General features: G+C 49.2%; 1 protein-coding gene across 3 annotated transcripts in view; it reads right to left on the bottom strand.

The window, feature by feature from the left end:
• Positions 1-2,234: 2,234 nt before the first annotated feature.
• LOC119950680 (monocarboxylate transporter 12-like) overlaps positions 2,235-19,055 on the bottom strand; it is a 144,678-nt gene continuing 127,857 nt past the window's right edge. For all 3 annotated transcript variants that reach the window (XM_038773321.1, XM_038773320.1, XM_038773319.1), the window contains exons 6-7: positions 4,261-4,520; positions 2,235-3,097 (exon numbers count right to left, since the gene is read on the bottom strand). In XM_038773321.1, the coding sequence (XP_038629249.1) occupies positions 2,901-3,097; positions 4,261-4,520 (457 nt within the window). In that variant the 3' untranslated portion in view covers positions 2,235-2,900. The remainder of the gene's footprint in view (positions 3,098-4,260; positions 4,521-19,055) is intronic.

Below are 19,055 nucleotides of genomic sequence, written 5' to 3'. Positions count from 1 at the left end.
CCCAACAGACTTGCAGTCCACCAGCAGGCAGAATGAGGCAACATCAGGACTATCTCAGGCCCATCGCATTGTGCTCTTGAATTCTCCCATTGTTGCTCTCACCTCTAAAAGGCGGCTATGCCCAATTTTGACGTCCAAGGAAAACAATTAGAGGAAGCATTTTGCATGTACACAACCCAATTACATAAGATTGGCTCGCTAGCGAGTAGCACAAAATGCTCGTCATCTCCCAGCATTCCACGTACAAATTACCCAGATTCCGACAACGTCACATTGAGAGTGCTGCAGCTCGAGAAAGTTCCGCAGCCAATGCAAAGAAAGATCCAGTGTAGACTTATTATTTAACACTGTGCACCTTGATTTTTTAAAAGAAAGCATTCTTCGAACTTCCACAATTATTTACGGTCAAAAAGTCAAGCTTTTCTTCCAGCTGAACTCCACGTGTGCATTGAGATGAATAAACGAATGCAGGCTAGTTACACTATTACTAGCGCTCATCAGGCAGAATATATTCTTCATTGCACAGGACACAGAATATGTCTCGTTACGAACCAATTTACATTTTCAGTACAACAGTGAATTCATTTTTCTTCAACCTCACACACCGAGGAAAAGAAACCTTACTGGCTGGTAAGTCTAGTCTCACAAGACCCAGAAACTGTGACATCATCACATGTGTAATATTGTATTGCATAGACGATTGGAACAAAACAAAATCATCATAATTCAATGATATTGCACCAGTTCTGAAATACGAGACATTTTACAGGGAATAATTCTTTGGAATACAATCTCAAACATGAATTAAAACAAAACTGCTGATGCACCTTCCGATCGAAAGTTTTGTTTGTTTTGTACAATATTTTCTTCAAAATCTCCTAGCACACAGTTTACCTTCAGACTTGCCGTTTGCACTGTAGCAAGCTGCATGTACACGCCTGTCTTTGAGACATTTTCTGCTGGCACGAAATTGGGCCTGTTACTGACATTTGATACACAACATGCAGTACATTTGATCATGTTTAGTGCTGCAGGCGGTTGCCATGATTTCAGCTTGCAGGTTTGCAGAGCCAGGGGTGTGTCACCCGTGATTCTGTGATCCTGCTGGCTGTACGAGGCCCCACCGCCAGGAGAGCCTCCTTTCTGATGGGAACGCCGAAAAAAAAAGTGGGTGTCTCGCACCGGCATTTAAGAACCATAAGAAGTAGGAGAAGAGACAGCGCCTCCAACCTGATCCTTCATTCAATACCATTGTGGTTGATATTTGGCCTCAGCTCCTCTTTCTGCCCGACCCCCTATTTTCCTTCATCCCCTAAGAGACCAAACATCTCTCCACCTCTGTAATAATACCACAAACTTCTGAGGTAGAGAATTCTAAAATACTAAAACAGTGATTCACCATCCCCACCCTTATTTACCAGTGAGCTACACAGTTCTCCTTCAGAGTGATTCTCTCGTTGAATACTTGTGAGCCATATTTCCTCAAGACATTCCTGAAGAAGAATGAAAACAATCACAGGGGAGTATACAAAACAAACCTGTCGTAGTAACATTCAGACAGCTAACAGTTCATCAGCAGATATGGCTCAAGGATGGGCTTGCAAAGACCTGTCGACTGGATTTCATTGAAATGCAAAACATTAAATTGATACAGTAAATGCTTGGAAAGTCTGCCAAAATCCATCCCCAGTGCTAGATGGTTAATGTTTTGTATGGCAGTGCTAGTTGGTACTGTGGAAACAGAACCATCCTGAAAGGAACCAGCAAGATAATTACTCAGAGCACTATCTGATGCCTTACTTTCATTGCAAAAGACCACTCTGGAGGTGAAATTCTCCTCAGGATTCAAAGACACTCTTCGAAATTTCAAAAAGGTTTCACTTGGACCTAATAAATCCTCTTGTACTCTACAGGAATAACTTGCAACCATCTTAACACAAAAGGACCACTCTCTCCCTTCTCATGCTTGTCTGGTTCTTCCCCAAGCCTGAGGAGCCCATATGTATGACATTTTGCTTACCTGATATATAACGAGTTAAGGTTCGCGCCAAAAGTAAATCACAACAAGCAATTTAACAGCCAAACACAAATGGATTAATAGCAATCAAAAACAGATAATACTGAACAATCTCAGCAGGTCTGACAGCATCTGTGGAGAGAGAAGAAAGTTAACGTTTCAAGTCTGCTTCGACAAAGAGGCACCCAGACTCGTTGGCTCCCTTCTCTCTCCACAGATGCTGTCAGACCTGCTGAGATTGTCCAGCGTTTTCTGTTTTTGTTTCAGATTCCAGCATCCGCAGTAATTTGCTTTTTATCTTAGATGCACGGAAAATTTCAACATAAGATCAGGAGTGGGTATTCATCCCCACCAGCTTGTCCCCCCCTTCAATTAAATCCTGACTGATCTGTGCCTCAAACTATATAAACACCTTAGCCCCATATCACCTGATAACGTTAACTAACAAAAATCTATTGATCACAGTCTTAAAAATGTAAATTGACCCAGCATCAACTTGAGGTATGAGAATTAAATCTGATACTGGGCAGATATACAATCACTTATAAATCTGATATATTTATAGGAGTCACATGTCCACACATGGGCCCTTTTTAATGGAAAAATAGGAACTATTAGAGACCAGTAGAGATGCAGTTGGCAAGTCAATAGGAACTTGTGAACTGTCTAAAGAAGATCAAAAGGCTTTTTTAAAAAACGGTACATATACATTTATGAAAATACTTTGGCCTTGAAAGAATTGATAAAATATTTACCGATAGCTATTCAAGTATAAAGATTTCCTATTTTTAAATGTTTTCATGTTTTGAGGACTTTTCTATTTGCCAGTAATTTCTTTGCCTGTATTTTCTTAATGTAGCAGTGTTCCGCGAATCCAATCTTTTTATATTGGATTAAGTGATGCAGTCTGAAAACTTGCAACGTTGGGTTCTGACTCTATCACGGCAGTTTGAACGTCAACTGAACTCCTGCATTTGCTTATCCAGTCAGCAGAGATCACCAACATGGAGCTGACTATCATGGACAACCCACTGACGAGGAATGCTGCCGTATAACTTGCTGTTGTATCCACCAACCAACCTGCAAAGGAAAAGAGGATTTCTGAATAAAATCAGTGCTTGGCTACAGCGCTTGCCCTATTGCAAACAGTTAAAAAACAAAGCATCCACCACTCCCACAGACATCAGTACTGTCACACCTAGTGGGTCTGACACACATAACGTGTGCAGGAACCAACAATAATGCTGACCACATAATTGGTGCCAGCTTAGGTGGGCGCTAAGTCAGACAGGTAAATCAGTTTGGACAGCAGTTTTGGCAGCGGTAACCTATTGATGTGTAACACAACCCGCCTACTGTTAAAACCATCACGTAGGATCGTTCATGAATGAGTCAGCTATTAAATTCCCAGCCAGCCATGACTTTTGAGAGGCAGTGGGTGAGATACATTGAAAGTGTACTCAATCTCCCTCACTCCTTTCAGAATACTGTTGCCAACTCTGCAGCCAATCATACACCACTTGTGATAGTGATGCATGGTGGGTTTGGTTGAGACTCACAATGTAAGTGCATTAATTTGGTCTTCCTGGAACATGGGCTGCATGTAGTATGCACAGGGAATGATTGGAACGCAAGTTAAATATTAGAGCAAAGAATATCAAATTAGTTAATGGTAACATTATCATTATTTTTTATATGACTTCAAAAAGAATGGAGGTTTGACAGCATGGGAAAGGTCCATTTGGCCTTCTTTGTCTATGTTGCTCGTTGTCCACATCTGACTGGCCTGAAGGCTCTTCAGCGGGTTTATTGACGTACTGCTAAGGAGTGAGAATTCAGCACAAAACCTCGTCTTAGGCTGGGTGATTGCACCTTCAAATGAGAGCCTTTAAATTCAACTGCTGCCAATTACAAAAGTGCAGTTTAACTGACACCAGCTGAAACTAGATGTGACAAAGCAAATCAGTGAAAAATTCAAAATACACTTACAATTAAAAAAATCCTGAAGAGATTAAGTTGGGGGGAGCCAAGGATGGCTAGCGTATGGATAAGATTAATGGCAACAGCACAGTATTCAATCCCCATCCCGGCTGAGGTAGACTTGGGGCCTGTCTCCTCACCCTTACTGTAGTTAAAAAAGCACAGTACTTTGCCATGGTTCAGCAAATAATCAGCAAGGACTTGGCCTTGGGCAGATAATTGAAGACCACGGAGAAGAATAGATTCTGTAACGTATTACTGACCTGCTATTGGTGGTCCGATCAGATAAGGTATCCCATGAATAAAGTAAACTATTCCCAGAGCAGTGGAGAGGAAAGCATTTCCTGCTATATCTGATGTTACAACTGGGATAAGAGCAACATAAGCCCCATCAAAGTATCCATAAAGAACTGCATAGGGAACAAGGAGTGGGAAAGATCTCAGAATGGGAATGAACAGAGAGCAGAGACCATCCAGCCCAATTGTCAAAATGTAACAGTATTTGCGGTACTTCTTCAAAAACCTGCAGATTTAAAGAGAGAGTGTTGTTGAACAAAATATTAATATTCAGTAAATTCCTAATGCCCTATGTTTCAATACACTCGCTATGGACAATTGCAGCACTATTAGTGGCCATTCTTTCCTATTTAGAACTGATTTCGGCCATTAATTTGAACCTAAATACAATACATTTGACTGATACAAATCTCCAAACAACAGTAAACATTTCCCTTCAAACAAAATACAGCACCATTTATGTAGAGATAAGACTTTGAACCACGATAGCAGAATAATAATCAGATTCATTTACACTCATGTTCACCAGTCACTTAGAAATAAAAACAGAACATGTTGGAAATACTCAACGAGCCAAGCGGCAGCTGTGGAGAAAGAATCAATGTTAACGTTTCAGGTCATTGGGCTAAATTCTCCGATTCCGAGGGTATGTCGGGAGGATGTGTCTAGTGTTACGACCAAAAAGTTGGCACCACCCCCACACCGATGCTCCGCTCGGTGGGGGGGGGGGGGGGGGGGGGGCTCACAGTCGTGCTACGTAAAAGCCCCGGCTTTCCCTGCAGATACGGACGGAGAATTGCCGGGTCCGTGGCCACGCATGCGCAGTGGTAGCACCGTACAACATGGCGCCAGCCGCCCATGGACCTGGCCTACCAGATAGTGAGCCCCTGTTGTGGTGATATGCATCACTGTCTATACACAAGGGGTTAATGTAAATACACTACAACTAAGTAACCACTAGAGGGAGCACCAGAGATGTCATGACATGCAGACATACAGCCAATGGGTTATAGAATCATAGAATTTACAGTGCAGAAGGAGGCCATTCGGCCCATCGGGTCTGCACCAGCCCATGGAAAGAGCACCCGACCTAAGTCCACACCTCCACCCTAGCCCCGTAACCCAGTAACCCCACCTAACCTTTTTGCACACCAAGGGGCAATTTAGCATGGTCAAGCCACCCAACCTGCACCTCCTTGGACAGTGGGAGGAAACCGGAGCACCCGGAGGAAACTCACGCAGGCACGGGGCGAACGTGCAGACTCCGCACAGACAGTGACCGAAGCCGGGAATCGAACCGGGGACCCCTCAGCTGTGAAGCAACTGTAAAGATGGAGGGAGCGGATTCCATATTGTGGGCTCAGCTACCTATTTTGGAGATAGAGAGGGAGAGGCCACAGACTCTTCTGAAAACAATAAATTGGCGGCATTGTCAGCTCGGGGGCCACTGGCGGGCGGTGGGTTGCTGGCATCACAATATCATGGCGCCGTACAATGGGTCATTACAACAGGAGACAACCAATGGGTAATCCGGACACCCAGAGGTGGCATTACCACAAGGGAGCACTTCACAACCCATATAAAAGGATAGGGCACACATGCTCTGCCTCTTTCCACAGACAGACATCTAGAGAGTACATCAGGGTTGATCAACAGCATCACACCCAGCACGTGGCTTAGAGCAGACTGGTTTAGTTAGACTGAGTTACTACAGTTAGATTAGCAGGAGAGTCAAACTCATTTAAGAACTGTGTTAATAGTTCAATAAACATATTGAACTCATTACAAAGTCTGGACCTTCCTTTGTCAAAGCATACATCAAGGAAGCAGCTTATGCTGCACGAAGAAGCACAACACAACACCTGTAACATCCCTCGCCACGCCCGGACCACCCACCACCACCGAACCCCCTGGCCAGCCAAATGCCTCGCCCCCCCACCCCCCCCACCCCCATCGCCCCCGACTGTGGCGCTGCTGGGCACAATCTGCAGCCGCCACGCGAGGTTGACGAAACCCCAGACCACAAGTGATCCACGCCCGTCGGGAGGTCGGCCCATCGGGGCTGGAGTATCGGGGGAGGGTCTTCAGGTGGCGTCCTGAGGCCATCTCAATGGCGTGCGGCGTACTCACCGATGATGCCGTTTTGGAGGGGCGGAGCATCCAAAAACAGGCGCCACCCCTGATTTCGCCGTCAAAGGGATTCTCCGGCCAATCGCCGAATACGATTTTGGAGTCGGCAATCGGAGAATCCGATCCCAATGTCTTTTCACCAAAACAGGAAAGGTAGGTTTTAAGCAAGTACAGATGCAGAGTAAGGTGAGGCGAAGAGCAGGAAGAGATTAAATATCAAAAGGCATGATGGTGCACAGAAAAAGGAAGATCTGGAAGAGCTGAAAATGGCAAAAGCAGATCCTCCGGCTGCACTGGTTTCCTCCCACAGTCCAAAGATGTGCAAGCTAGGTGGGGGTATGGGATGGGGGAATGGACCTAGGTAGGGTGCTCGTTCGGAGGGTCGGTGCAGACTCCATGGGCTGAATGGCCTCCTTCTGCAATGGATTACCAGCATCTGCTTTTCAAAGACAAATTGAGGTAGAAGTTAAAAATTCTTGAAACAAATGTTGAGCTCAGCAGGTTGGATAGGTTCGTGGAGATGCAGACGAATCAGACACCCAGGATGAAATGGAAAAATATGCAAAATACGGGGATGCTGGAATCTGAAAGAAGAATAGAGGACACCAGGAAGGCTCAGCAGGTCTCCCAGCATCTATTAGGAGGGAAGCAGAATTAAACTTTTCGAGTCCTTAGACTCTGGTTCTGACGAATACTCAAAGGACTTGAAACATTAATTATGGGCACGATTCTCCCAAAACATTTCCCAGTTAATTTGAGGCGGGTTTTTCAGGTAGTTTCCCGCCGGCTCTGCTTGCAAATTTCCCATCGCTATTCAATGACACTTAGTCATTTTTTTGGGGCCTGGGAGTTTTTCACTGTTTCAGCCGACATTTAGGGGGCTCCGGCCTCATTAGGCTCTCGCTCAAGCGTAACAAGGCCGTGAATAGAGGCCAAAAACGAGATCCGTGCCGGGTGCCAAACAGGTTGCAATGCAACTGGCCCACTCCCATAGGCAAAATCGGGATCTTGCCGTCGCGTGGCAAGAAACTAATTATCAACACTTAAGCCCCTTTTCCATGCAATCAACAAGAGTCACCCCATTCTGCGACCTCCCCAGAAAGTGTTCGCGCTGGTGCCGATTAGTACTCCTTTTTAAAAACGTGAACCTGACAGAAGGGCTACTGTGGGGAGTCGAGGAGGTGGGTAGCCATCTTTGCCTACAGGCCAAGACCCGGGGTGCTGGGATTGCAACTCCAGTGCTCCGCAGGGATGGGCCCCCATGGGGGAGTGGCGGGATGACTGGAGAGATGGGCAAAGGATCCTGTGTCAGCCTGCATTGCAGAAGAAAGTGACAGAGGCATCATACTGGTTGTGCAAGAAGTTGTTTAATGTGCTGTACAATACCCCACTTCCGATGGTACCATCCCCCCCAACCTCCCCAACCCCTTTTCTCTACTCCAGTGCCCTCAGTGATCCTCAACGTGCCTGGCCCTCCTAGCTCTACCACTAGGCGGTACCTCTACTTCGTCCGCCTTCTCTGCCCCTGGTGGACATCCTATGGGGGCTCTGGGGCCGGAGGGCCCGGTTCACTTGTCGGCAGCACATGCACAGCCGTGCCGCCCTGTCCAGTGTGCTGACTGTGAGTCGCGGCCTCATCAGAGGAGTGGAGCCCCGGGGGAGCTGGTGGCCGCGTCGCCACTCCATGGGACTGATCCGGCCTGGCACCCAGCGCCCCTCTTCCCAATAGGTGCCCATAGGGCCCTGGGGTTCACCTTGGGACAAGGGGCAGCTGGTTCAAGCCGCGGCTGCCCATGGAACATCTGGCTCTGCAAGCCCTGGTCCGCACCATCGTGTCAACGCCCTGGGCGATGCTCTGCAGTGCCTCAGCCATGCCCGCCTGAGACTGGGACAAGTTCTGCAGCGCCTCGGCCATGCCCATCCGAGAGTGGGACATGTTCTGCAGAACCTCAGCAAGGTCGGCCTGGTGCTGGGTGACGTCTCCCAGCGAGTTGGATATTCGACCGTGACCCTCAGCCATGGGTGTCACTGACTGCACAATGCCTTGGACACCTTCACTCATGGTGTTGACGTCGGGCACCAGGCTCTCCACTGCCATTGCCACCCTACCAGTGTTGGCCTCAGTGCCACTCATTGCCGGTGACATCTCCTGCACCTGTAGCCTCTGGGACTCCTCCAAGCAGCTATGGATCTGCAGGAATGATACTAAGATCTCCCTCTGAACATCCTGGATGCTCCCTATTGTCTTCATTAGTTCCGGGTAACCCACTTCCAGAGGTTCAGCATCAGGCTGGGAACCAGCTTAATCCTGGGATCCAGCAGACCTCCGACTTCTGTCTTGCCTGGGAGTTTCTGTCTCCACCATTTGTAAATCATCAGTGGTGTGGTGCTCACCAAATATTGCCCCAGAAGCCTGACCATTAAAATCTCCCACCAAGGTGTGTGTATCTGTGCTGGTGGAGGGTGGGGATGACAGTTGTGCTACGACTATAACAGCTGCATCCTCGAAGCTCTCCTCCGAGGTGGTCTCCTCGGATTCAGGATAGCGGGCCATCCAGGATGGGCCGGCTCCGTCGGCTGGAGGACCTGCGGGAGAATGGACATGTGGTCAGTGGGAGGGATGGGGCAGTCAGTAAGGCAATCACAACTGACGTTTGACAGATCTCCCGGGGTGGAGCCTGGTGGTTCCTCACGTCTGCAGCTTCCGCCAGCCTCCGTGTGGGTGACTGCCCTGTCCTCGGCCACCCAGTCACCTCCAGGGCATGCTCCTCGAATGCCTCACGGTAGCATGGTGGTTAGCATCAATGCTTCACAGCTCCAGGGTCCCAGGTTCGATTCCCGGCTGGGTCACTGTCTGTGTGGAGTCTGCACGTCCTCCCTGTGTGTGCGTGGGTTTCCTCCGGGTGCTCCGGTTTCCTCCCACAGTCCAAAGATGTGCGGGTTAGGTGGATTGGCCATGCTAAATTGCCCGTAGTGTAAGGTTAATGGGGGGATTGTTGGGTTACGTGGGTTTAAGTAGGGTGATCATTTCTCGGCACAACATCGAGGGCCGAAGGGCCTGTTCTGTGCTGTACTGTTCTAAGTTCTAAGTTCTAAGAATTCTTATGCCCGCGCCCCTCCACCAGTCTGGGCCATTTCCCAACGATTATGAGAGAGCTTTTCCTGAGGAGACACAGAGAGGGCATCATTAGCCACATGGGTGGGAGGGGATGAGGAGGGAGGGTTGGGGGGTTTGAAGGGGGAGAGATATGGAGGAAAGGCTGGGGTTGCTTGGGTAGTTGGTGCGTGGTTGCTCCCTTGTAGGGGGCTTTGGTGTCTCTTCATTTACATAGAATTTACAGTGCAGAAGGAGGCCATTCGGCCCATCGAGTCTGCACCGGCTCCTGGAAAGAGTACCCTACCCAAGGTTAACACCTCCACTCTATCCCCACAACCCAGTAACCCCACCCAACATTAAGGGCAATTTTGGACACTAAGGGCAATTTATCATGGCCAATCCACCTAACCTGCACATCTTTGGACTGTGGGAGGAAACCGGAGCACCCGGAGGAAACCCACGCACACACGTGGAGGATGTGCAGACTCCGCACAGACAGTGACCCAAGCCGGAATCGAACCTGGGACCCTGGAGCTGTAAGGCGATTGTGCTATCCACAATGCTACCGTGCTGCCCAAAGCTACTTGTGCTGTCCGGTGTAGGTCGTTGACCTTTTTCCGGCACTGGAGGCCAGTCTTCCTGGTCACACTCCCCGAGCTGACTGCTGCCGCCACCTCATCCCTGGCAGCACTGGCTGCCTTGCGGCTGACTCTCCGGGACCCTCGGGGGGCACAGGACATCCTTGCTGGCCTCCATTGCAAATAGGAGTCCCCCCAGGTCAGCATCTCTGAATCTTGGGGCTGGATTCCAGGGCACCATTGTTGTGAGCTGGCTGGGGTTGGCTGAGCAAGTGCAGCTTAAGTGCTGCTCGACCTTGGTCGCGGGGGCTGGAGAGCACGGCCCAGGCGAGTCAGCTGGTGAGCCTTCATTTGTGACGAGAAGCCCGTGAGGCCTCGTTAAGTAGACCAATTAAAGTTGAATTGTGTTGCTGACCTTGCTGGGCCGAGCACCGGGGAGCTCGCGGCAGTTCCCGCTCGCTACCACACTTGGAAATTTTTCAGGAGATTTGTGCACATAGACAAAAAGCTCAGTTGCTGACACAGAGTATTAGCGCTCATGGGACCGAGCTGCAGAATACTAATAAAAAGCACAATGAACTCGAGGAAAGAATCCTGAATGTCGAAGATGTTACTTCCTCAACTGAAGCCTGGATTCAATCCTTAGAAAACCAGCTCCATGATATGTCAGAAATCCTGGAGGATCTGGAGAACCGAGGCTGAAAGAAAAATGTCCGGGTGATCGGTTTGCCGGAAGGAATGGAGGGTAAGATCCCGATTAGGTTTTTTGAGAGCTGACTGCTATGTTTCCTGAAGCTTGATGTGAAGGTTGGGCATATCAAGGTGGAAAGGACACATTGGGCAGGATTCTCCGTTGCCCGACGCCAGTATCGTAATCGGCGATCGAGCGGTAAATCTCTGTTTACGACCACATCGGGGGCGGGGCCTTATTTCAGATGCTCCGCCCCCACCGACGGCCTCATCAAGGAGTACGCTGCACGCCATTGGGACGGCCCCAGGACGTTACCTGAAGGTTATGCTCCGTCCTAATGGGCCGAGTTCCCGTCGGTGCGGGGACGACCAGTCGGAGCATTGGTGAGGGGGTGGCACCAACTTTTTTGTCGTAAATCTAGACGCATTCTCCGGACATAGCCTCAAAATCAGAGAATCCAGCAATATATCCGGTCTTTGAGGCCGAGGGCCAACCGACCTGGCCTGTAACGATTTGTTTTGATAACTTCCTGGATCGCCAGAAAGTTCTGGAGGCGGCGAGGTGAGATGGGGCCTGGGTCCATGAGGGGGCGAGAGTCTCATCCTTCCAAGATTTCTCAGCAGTGATACAACAGAAGTATAAAGATTTTGATGAAGTTACAAACGGCTCAAGGCAGCTGAAGTGAATTATGCCCTGCTTTATCCTGTGGCCGAGGATGATAGCCATCAAATCAGTTGAGACATCTGATGTTCCTTGTTTCCTTTTGGTCTGCGTTTGGTGTATGTTTGCATGTGGGGGGGGAATTGTATGATGGATACTATGTAACTGCAATGTATGTTTCGCTGGTTGCAGCGCCTTCTTCCTCTGTGGCTGGGGTGAGTCGTATTTGCACCGTTGGCAATGTGGTGTTTTTTTTTTTGTCTGGCAGCTGTGTGCTTGTTTGCTGCAGCCTCTCTTGCTTCTTGGTCCCCTAGAAATTTCCAATGCTGGAGAAGGGGTGGAGTGTTCTCTCTCCTTCCTCCGCGACTACTCAGAGAGTAGTAAGGCCGTGGAATGCCCTGCCTGCAACATTAGTGGACTCACCAACACTAAACGCATTCAAATTGTCATTGGATAGGCATATGGACGATAAGGGAATAGTGTAGATGGGCTTTAGACGGGTTTCACAGGTCGGCGCAACATCGAGGGCCGACGGGCCTGTACTGCACTGTAATGTTCTATGTTCCACTGTCCCCATATCAGCGTGCTCTTTTCCGGTGGTCTGTGCTGCTCATTCCTCACGCACATGTACTCTAACAGGCGGACACGCGCAGTCATTGACACATATACTCTTTATGCTTGCAGACTCTCACCAATATGCATGCACTGATGTTCACACACATACATTCTTGTACACGCATTGGGCGCCTTTCCATCAACATAGAGCTGCTGTGGGGGAGGGAATGGTGGGGTTGTCCTTGATTTACAGCTGGTGGCATTGTTGACATCCTGCCTGTTAGAACATAGAATTTACAGTGCAGAAGGAGGCCATTCGACCCATTGAGTCTGCACTGGCCCTTGGAAAGAGCATCCCATTTAAGCCCCACACCTCCACCCTATCCCCGGAACCCAAGAACCCCACCTAACCTTTTTTGGACACTAAGGGCAATTTAGCATGGCCAATCCATCTAACCTGCACATCTTTGGACTGTGGGAGGAAACCGGAGCACCCGGAGGAAACCCATGCAGACACGGGGAGAACGTGCCGACTCCGCACAGACAGTGACCCAAGCCGGGAATCGAACCTGGAACCCTGGCACTGTGAAGCAACTGTGCTAACCACTGTGCTACTGTGCTGTTTTATGTTCTCCTTCGCAGGTTGCTCTGTATTTGATTTGGTTCATAATGCGCTCTTGGGTGAGTTGGAATGTTTTTTTCTCTCTCTCCTCCACCGTGTTCCATGTTGGAGAGGCCTTTTCCGATCGGCTGGGCTGGTGTGCCTTTCCGCTGATGTAGGGCACGGGGAGGGGGGGGGGGGGGGGGGGGGGTTGAGTGTGTTCTGGGTGCCAGGTGATTGGTGTCCTCATTGTCTTGTATTCTTTATATTTATATTGTCAATAAACTAAAATGTTCGCAGGTTGGGTTTGCTGTTTGCTCCTGCTGGTAACTGCAGATGCCTGGAGGCTGCTGTTGCAGTTTACTTCCATTTCTGTAGCCGGGAATAAGATTTTTTTACTGAGATGTCTGGGTCCTGGAACACCGGGCTCAGAGGGACGTTTGATCCAGATGGCAATCCGGTTTGAATCAAGACGACGCTGTAGGATCTCATGCGTGACATTAATCCAAATGGGCCGCCTAATGATGCAGTTGAAGAAATACTTTTGCAGATTGCGGATGCTTTTGTTGTCGGTTGTGCTGAGTGCTGCATGTAACTAGCACGCCACCACAGGGTAAACACACTGGGAATCAAGAATGTTCAACTGCACCTTGAGCGCCAGTGGAATATGTGGCTGCCAGGATTTGGTTCCGGAGAGATGGTGCCATCTGGGAGGACCTGAATAGTTGTGGCTCCTGGACAGAGAATAGCTCTGATACGTTCATAAGATATTGGAGCAGAATTTGGCCATTTGGCCCATTGAGTCTGCCCCTCCATTCTATCATGGCTGATCTCATCCTGACCTTAAGTAAGTTTAAAATAATACGTTAATTCCTGCGACAAAGTTCTGGACATGATAAAACATTCTCAGGCTTATCTTTCGTTTCTGTTGAGGAACCTGCGAGATGTTATACTGTCTGTTTGATTTTTCTGTGAACATGAGCTGACATAGCTTTGTATTGGTACCAATATGGAATGGTGAGGTTTCCTTGTTGTTTAATGGTTTGTGTGATAAATGGAATGTTATGCAGTTGATTTTCAAATCTCTGTTACTGTTGACAGTTTAACAAACATAATATTCTCAAGAGCATTCTTGTAGATACACGCGCCATGTCTCAGACAGGTTTTATTTCATAGCATTCCAATCAAACTGAGGACGGGACACTTTGCCTGGACTATGGAGGCATCAACGCGACAGAGGCAGCAGCCAACAATCAAACAGCCAAGTGTTCGGTTTCAATACTGGAGATGTACCTGCAACCAGAGGATGAGTGTGTGGATCGGGGGAGAGTAACCCAAGCACACCTCGTGCTCCCGGCACTGGTTTGGGGTCCAGGGGCTCCTGATGTGGCCGGGGCTGAGTGTGCTGGGCAAATTTCTCCAAGACAACCATCTCAGTGGATGACACACTGAGAGAAGGCGGGACACGTAAGGGTGGGGGAGGCCTGGGGGATTTGAGGATCTCAGAGTACAAGCCCTAACTGATTGTTGGTCTCTCTCCTTCCCAACTTCCTTACAGAAACCAAGATGGATGGTGTTGTCGACCACGCAGCGGCCGCCCTTGTGATGCTGGTGGCAGCTCAGGCAGCCAGACGCTGGAGAAGGCAGCAGCTGCTTCGATGCAGGCTCCAGGCGGCATCCCAGGTGCAGGGGGCTGCCGTACACCCTGCAGATCTGCCGCCCATAAGACCAGGAGGGACCCAGAGGGGGGACGCCGGCAACCAAAGGTATACAGGCGTCGTTGGTTGTTCGAGGAGATGATGGACAACATGTCCCGCAGGAGTTTCCATCTCAACAAAGGGACAGTGCGGCACCAGTGCCATGTCCTTGCAGACTTGGCAACGCCTGGAAGCGGAGGATATCCGCTTTCAGTGACCATGAAAATCACCGCAGCCCTCCAGCGGGTCTCCCAGCAGCCTCTGCGCCATGCGGGATTCACTCAAGTCCCGCGAGGTGTTGGAACTCTGCCCAAAAGGGGCAGGAACAAACAGCACTCCCAGATGTATGTCTTAAATCTACTTAAGACCTACTTACCTGGGATACACGGGCCTCTCCAGCGAGACTGCAGCTGGGGGCCGAACGTGGACCAGGCGGAATGGCATCCGGGAGGTCTCCCAGTCCATCAGAGACCACTGGGTGGTCAGGGATAGTGCTGGGTGCGCCCCTGGAACATGGACTGCTTGGCATTGCCCAGTTGCCACCTGACACTGCCAAAATGCCCAGGTGGAACTGCTAAGCTGGCTGGAGCACTGCCTGGGTACCAGAATGCCAGTGAAGGGTGCCTGGGTGTCAGGGTGGCACTGCCAAGCGTCAGGGTCCAAGGGGGGCCATGTCCATGAAAGGAGGGTGGTGTGCGTAGGGTAAGTAAGTAGGGGCCTCTAGGAGGTTAAAGGGGTGATGGGTGGGGATCCTGGAAGGGAGGGAGTGCTGTAAGAGGGCTTGGAGGGACCTGAAGAGGGGGGCCCCAACAGACCCCACAGCAGGGTGTCCTCACTTGCGGGTGTGGGGTAGTATCCATGTGTGTGGGGGACAACATTGCCCATGGTGGGGAATGTGGGGGACTAATAAGCTCACTTAGAGCACCCTGTCAAAATTGAGGCCCAATATCTGAGTTCAGCTCCCCAATGCTAAAAATAAATTCTACGGGTGGGATTCTCCGTTGGCGGGATCCTCTGCTCCGTCGGCCGGGTGCTCACGCCCACGCATTTCCTGACGGCGCAGGGTTGACCACAATGGGAATCCCATTGGCCGGCTGCCAGGGTGGATCCCGCTGCCGACAGAGGGGGTTCTGGGGGGGGGGGCACGCCAGAAAGCGGGTCAGGGAGGATGAAAAATCCCAACCTAAATGTGTGCTCAACCGATAAGAAATTCCTATGGACCCAAAAAAGTGACCAAGTGTCATTGAATGGTGGTGGGGAATTCGAAAGCCCGCTGCAAATGAACTTAGAAATTCTTCGGCAGAATCTCATCCGATACAAATGTTTAGCTGGCCCAACCCATTTCAAGGTGCCCGGGCAGTAGGATTCTCCACCATCGCTGGGCTGCCGCTGTCCAGGGGTAAATAATGGCACGCAAGTCGCCTTGCACACACTGAGGCACCAGGGAGTGCCCGACATCAACAGAAAAGGTTCCACTCCCTGAATGTTCAACCCGTGTGCAACCACCATATGAAGATCATGCACATATGTGCACGCTTCCCAGGGAACGTGCATGACAGGTACATCCTGAGGCACGTGAAGATCCTCGGCGTCTTCGAGGACCATCCTAGGATAAGAGGTTGGCTCTTGGGGGATAAGGGGTACCTGCTGAGGTCCTGGCTGATGACACCAGTGCGCAGGCCGGAGACTGATATAGAGACCCGGGATAATGAGGCCCATGTTGCCACCCGTGCTGTCATTGAGGGTGCATTGGACTACTCAAAATGCTGTTCCGATGCCTGGACTGCTCTGGTGGTATACTGCCGTGCACCCCCCCAGAGGGTCTCCCACTTTGTGGTGGTCTGCTGTGCCCTTCACAACCTGGCACATCAGCAGGGTGACATGCTGGAGGAGGAGGAGTGACATGAGGCCTCATCTGAGGAGGATGAGGAGGGGCTGGACCAGGAAGGACTGAAGGACGAGCCCGCAGAGAACCCAGCCAGAGGAAGGAAGACAGGTGGCAGCGAGGGTCCAGCAGTATATAAGTCAGGAGAGTGATGATTACCCGCTGTGAGGTAAACTCTGGTGCTCCTCAGTCTATGCCAAAGCCTGACTCCTGTCTTTCTGCTGACAGCGTGCTCATACCCATCACCTCCATCAGGGGCACTTACTGAAGACCACTATGGCCAGGGGCTGGGGGTGGGAAAGCAGAGGCCAACAGGAGGTGGGGGTGCAATAACATGACAGAGGATTCACATGTATCACATATAGAACATTTTCATAGTAAACATTCTAAACCCCATTGTCCCTCAGTACAGATGGTGCCCCACTCCACTCCCGCCAGTGCCCGCTCAATGATCCTCAATCTTCTTAAGCTTACGTGCCCTGCAGCTACATCTAGGTGTGTCCCCAGGATGTACTCAGAGGTGGAGGAAGCCTGCTGCTTTCCACGCCCTATGACCTTTGATCTTACATTGGCGGGCATCCTCTGGGGGCCCTAGAGCTGAAGTGCCCCAGCAAACTTACCAGTGTCACTGGCGTTGCCTTGCCACCCTGGTCTGCCAGCTGACCTTGAGACGTGCCAGTGTCAGGAGAGGGGGTTGGGGGAAGTGAAAATCGCTGTCTTCTCCCTGGTGGAAGGCACTGGGTCAGCCTCCGGCGCTCCCTCCTCCCAGGCGGTTCCAGTAGGGAAAGAGAGGTAGCTGGAGGGTGCTCTGCACAATGTTCTGGCGTTCTCCTGTCATTTTCTGTACTTATGTCTGCAGTAGTGCTGTACAGTACCAGTTTATATTTTAATGTTTGTTGTATTATTTGTAAATATTGATAAAACTCGACTAAAAAATATATATAAAGAAGAAAAGGGAGGGGGCTTGCATGAAGCACAAATGCCAGTATAGACTGGTTGTGCTAAATGGTCTGTTTCTGTGTCGGAATTTCCTTGTAATGAAACATCTGTGCCTCTCTCCAGAGATGGTGCTGACCTGCTGAGTGGTCCCAGCATTTTCTGTTTTTATTTCAGTTTTGCAGTCCTTTGTGAACAATGGCTAATTACTCAGAGTTAGTTATCACAGAATTTCCCAAAAAAATCTATTTTCACTCAGAATCATTACCATTCGCCAACCATTTAAATGGGGGATTCACAAAACATTTTGAAACTCTTTGGTTTGTGTAAGATCAACAGACATCTAGACTTAGGAATTTTATTCCTGATACCCAGTGACTTCATTTCGCACAATAAAGCTCTTGCTACGCTGTCTATTCTCCTGGTGCTGTGCACATATTTTCTCAGTCTGATGCTGTTGACACTGCCAACATCTATTGGCTTGTCCAGATCAATCTTTAAACCATCCACTTTCAATTAGCTTGGAGAAATAGCCTTTAGGGACATATTTAAGTCTATTAAGAGTGGCTAAGGTAAATATTGGTCCCTTAGAGGATGAGAAGGGAGTTTTAATAATGGGAAATGAGGAAATGGCTGAGGAACTGAACAGGTTTTTTGGGCCGGTCTTCACAGTGGAAGACACAAATAACATGCCAGCGACTGATAGAAATTAGGCTATGACAGGTGAGGACCTTGAGAGGATTGTTATCACTAAGGAGGTAGTGATGGGCAAGCTAATGGGGCTAAAGGTAGACAAGTCTCCTGGCCCTGATGGAATGCATCCCAGAGTGCTAAAAGAGATGGCTAGGGAAATTGCAGATGCACTAGTGATAATTTACCGAAATTCACTAGACTCTGGGGTGGTCCCGGTGGATTGGAAATTAGCAAACGTGACACCACTGTTTAAAAAAGGAGGTAGGCAGAAAGCAGGAAATTATAGGCCAGTGAGCTTAACTTCGGTAGTAGGGAAGATGCTGGAATCTATCATCAAGGAAGAAATAGCGAGGCATCTGGATAGAAATTGTCCCATTGGGCAGACGCAGCATGGGTTCATAAAGGGCAGGTCATGCCTAACTAATTTAGTGGAATTTTTTGAGGACATTATCAGTGCAGTAGATAATGGGGAGCCAATGGATGTGGTATATCTGGATTTCCAGAAAGCCTTTGACAAGGTGCCACACAAAAGGTTGCTGCATAAGATAAAGATGCATGGCATTAAGGGTAAAGTAGTAGCATGGATAGAGGATTGGTTAATTAATAGAAAGCAAAGAGTGGGGATTAATGGGTGTTTCTCTGGTTGGCAATCAGTAGCTAGTGGTGTCCCTCAGGGATCCGTGTTGGGCGCACAATTGTTCACAATTTACATAGATGATTTGGAGTTGGGGACCAAGGGCAATGTGTCCAAGTTTGCAGATGACACTAAGTAAAGCGAAAAGTGCAGAGGATACTGGAAGTCTGCAGAGGGATTTGGATAGGTTAAGTGAATGGGCTAGGGTCTGGCAGATGGAATACAATGTTGACAAATGTGAGCTTATCCATTTTGGTAGGAATAACAGCAAACGGGATTATTATTTAAACGATAAAATATTAAAGCATGCCGCTGTGCAGAGAGACTTGGGTGTGCTAGTGCATGAGTCACAGAAGGTTGGTTTACAGATGCAACAGGTGATTCAGAAGGCAAATGGAATTTTGTCCTTCATTGCTAGAGGGATGGAGTTTAAGACTAGGGAGGTTATGTTGCAATTATATAAGGTGTTAGTGAGGCCACACCTAGAGTATTGTGTTCAGTTTTGGTCTCCTTACTTGAGAAAGGACGTACTGGCACTGGAGGGTGTGCAGAGGAGATTCACTAGGTTAATCCCAGATCTGAAGGGGTTGGATTATGAGGAGAG

Source organism: Scyliorhinus canicula, chromosome 16, assembly GCF_902713615.1.
Source record: "Scyliorhinus canicula chromosome 16, sScyCan1.1, whole genome shotgun sequence".
Taxonomy (NCBI): Eukaryota; Metazoa; Chordata; class Chondrichthyes; order Carcharhiniformes; family Scyliorhinidae; genus Scyliorhinus; species Scyliorhinus canicula.
Note: the sequence above shows the minus strand (reverse complement) of the source record. Positions and strands in the feature narration are given on the sequence as shown.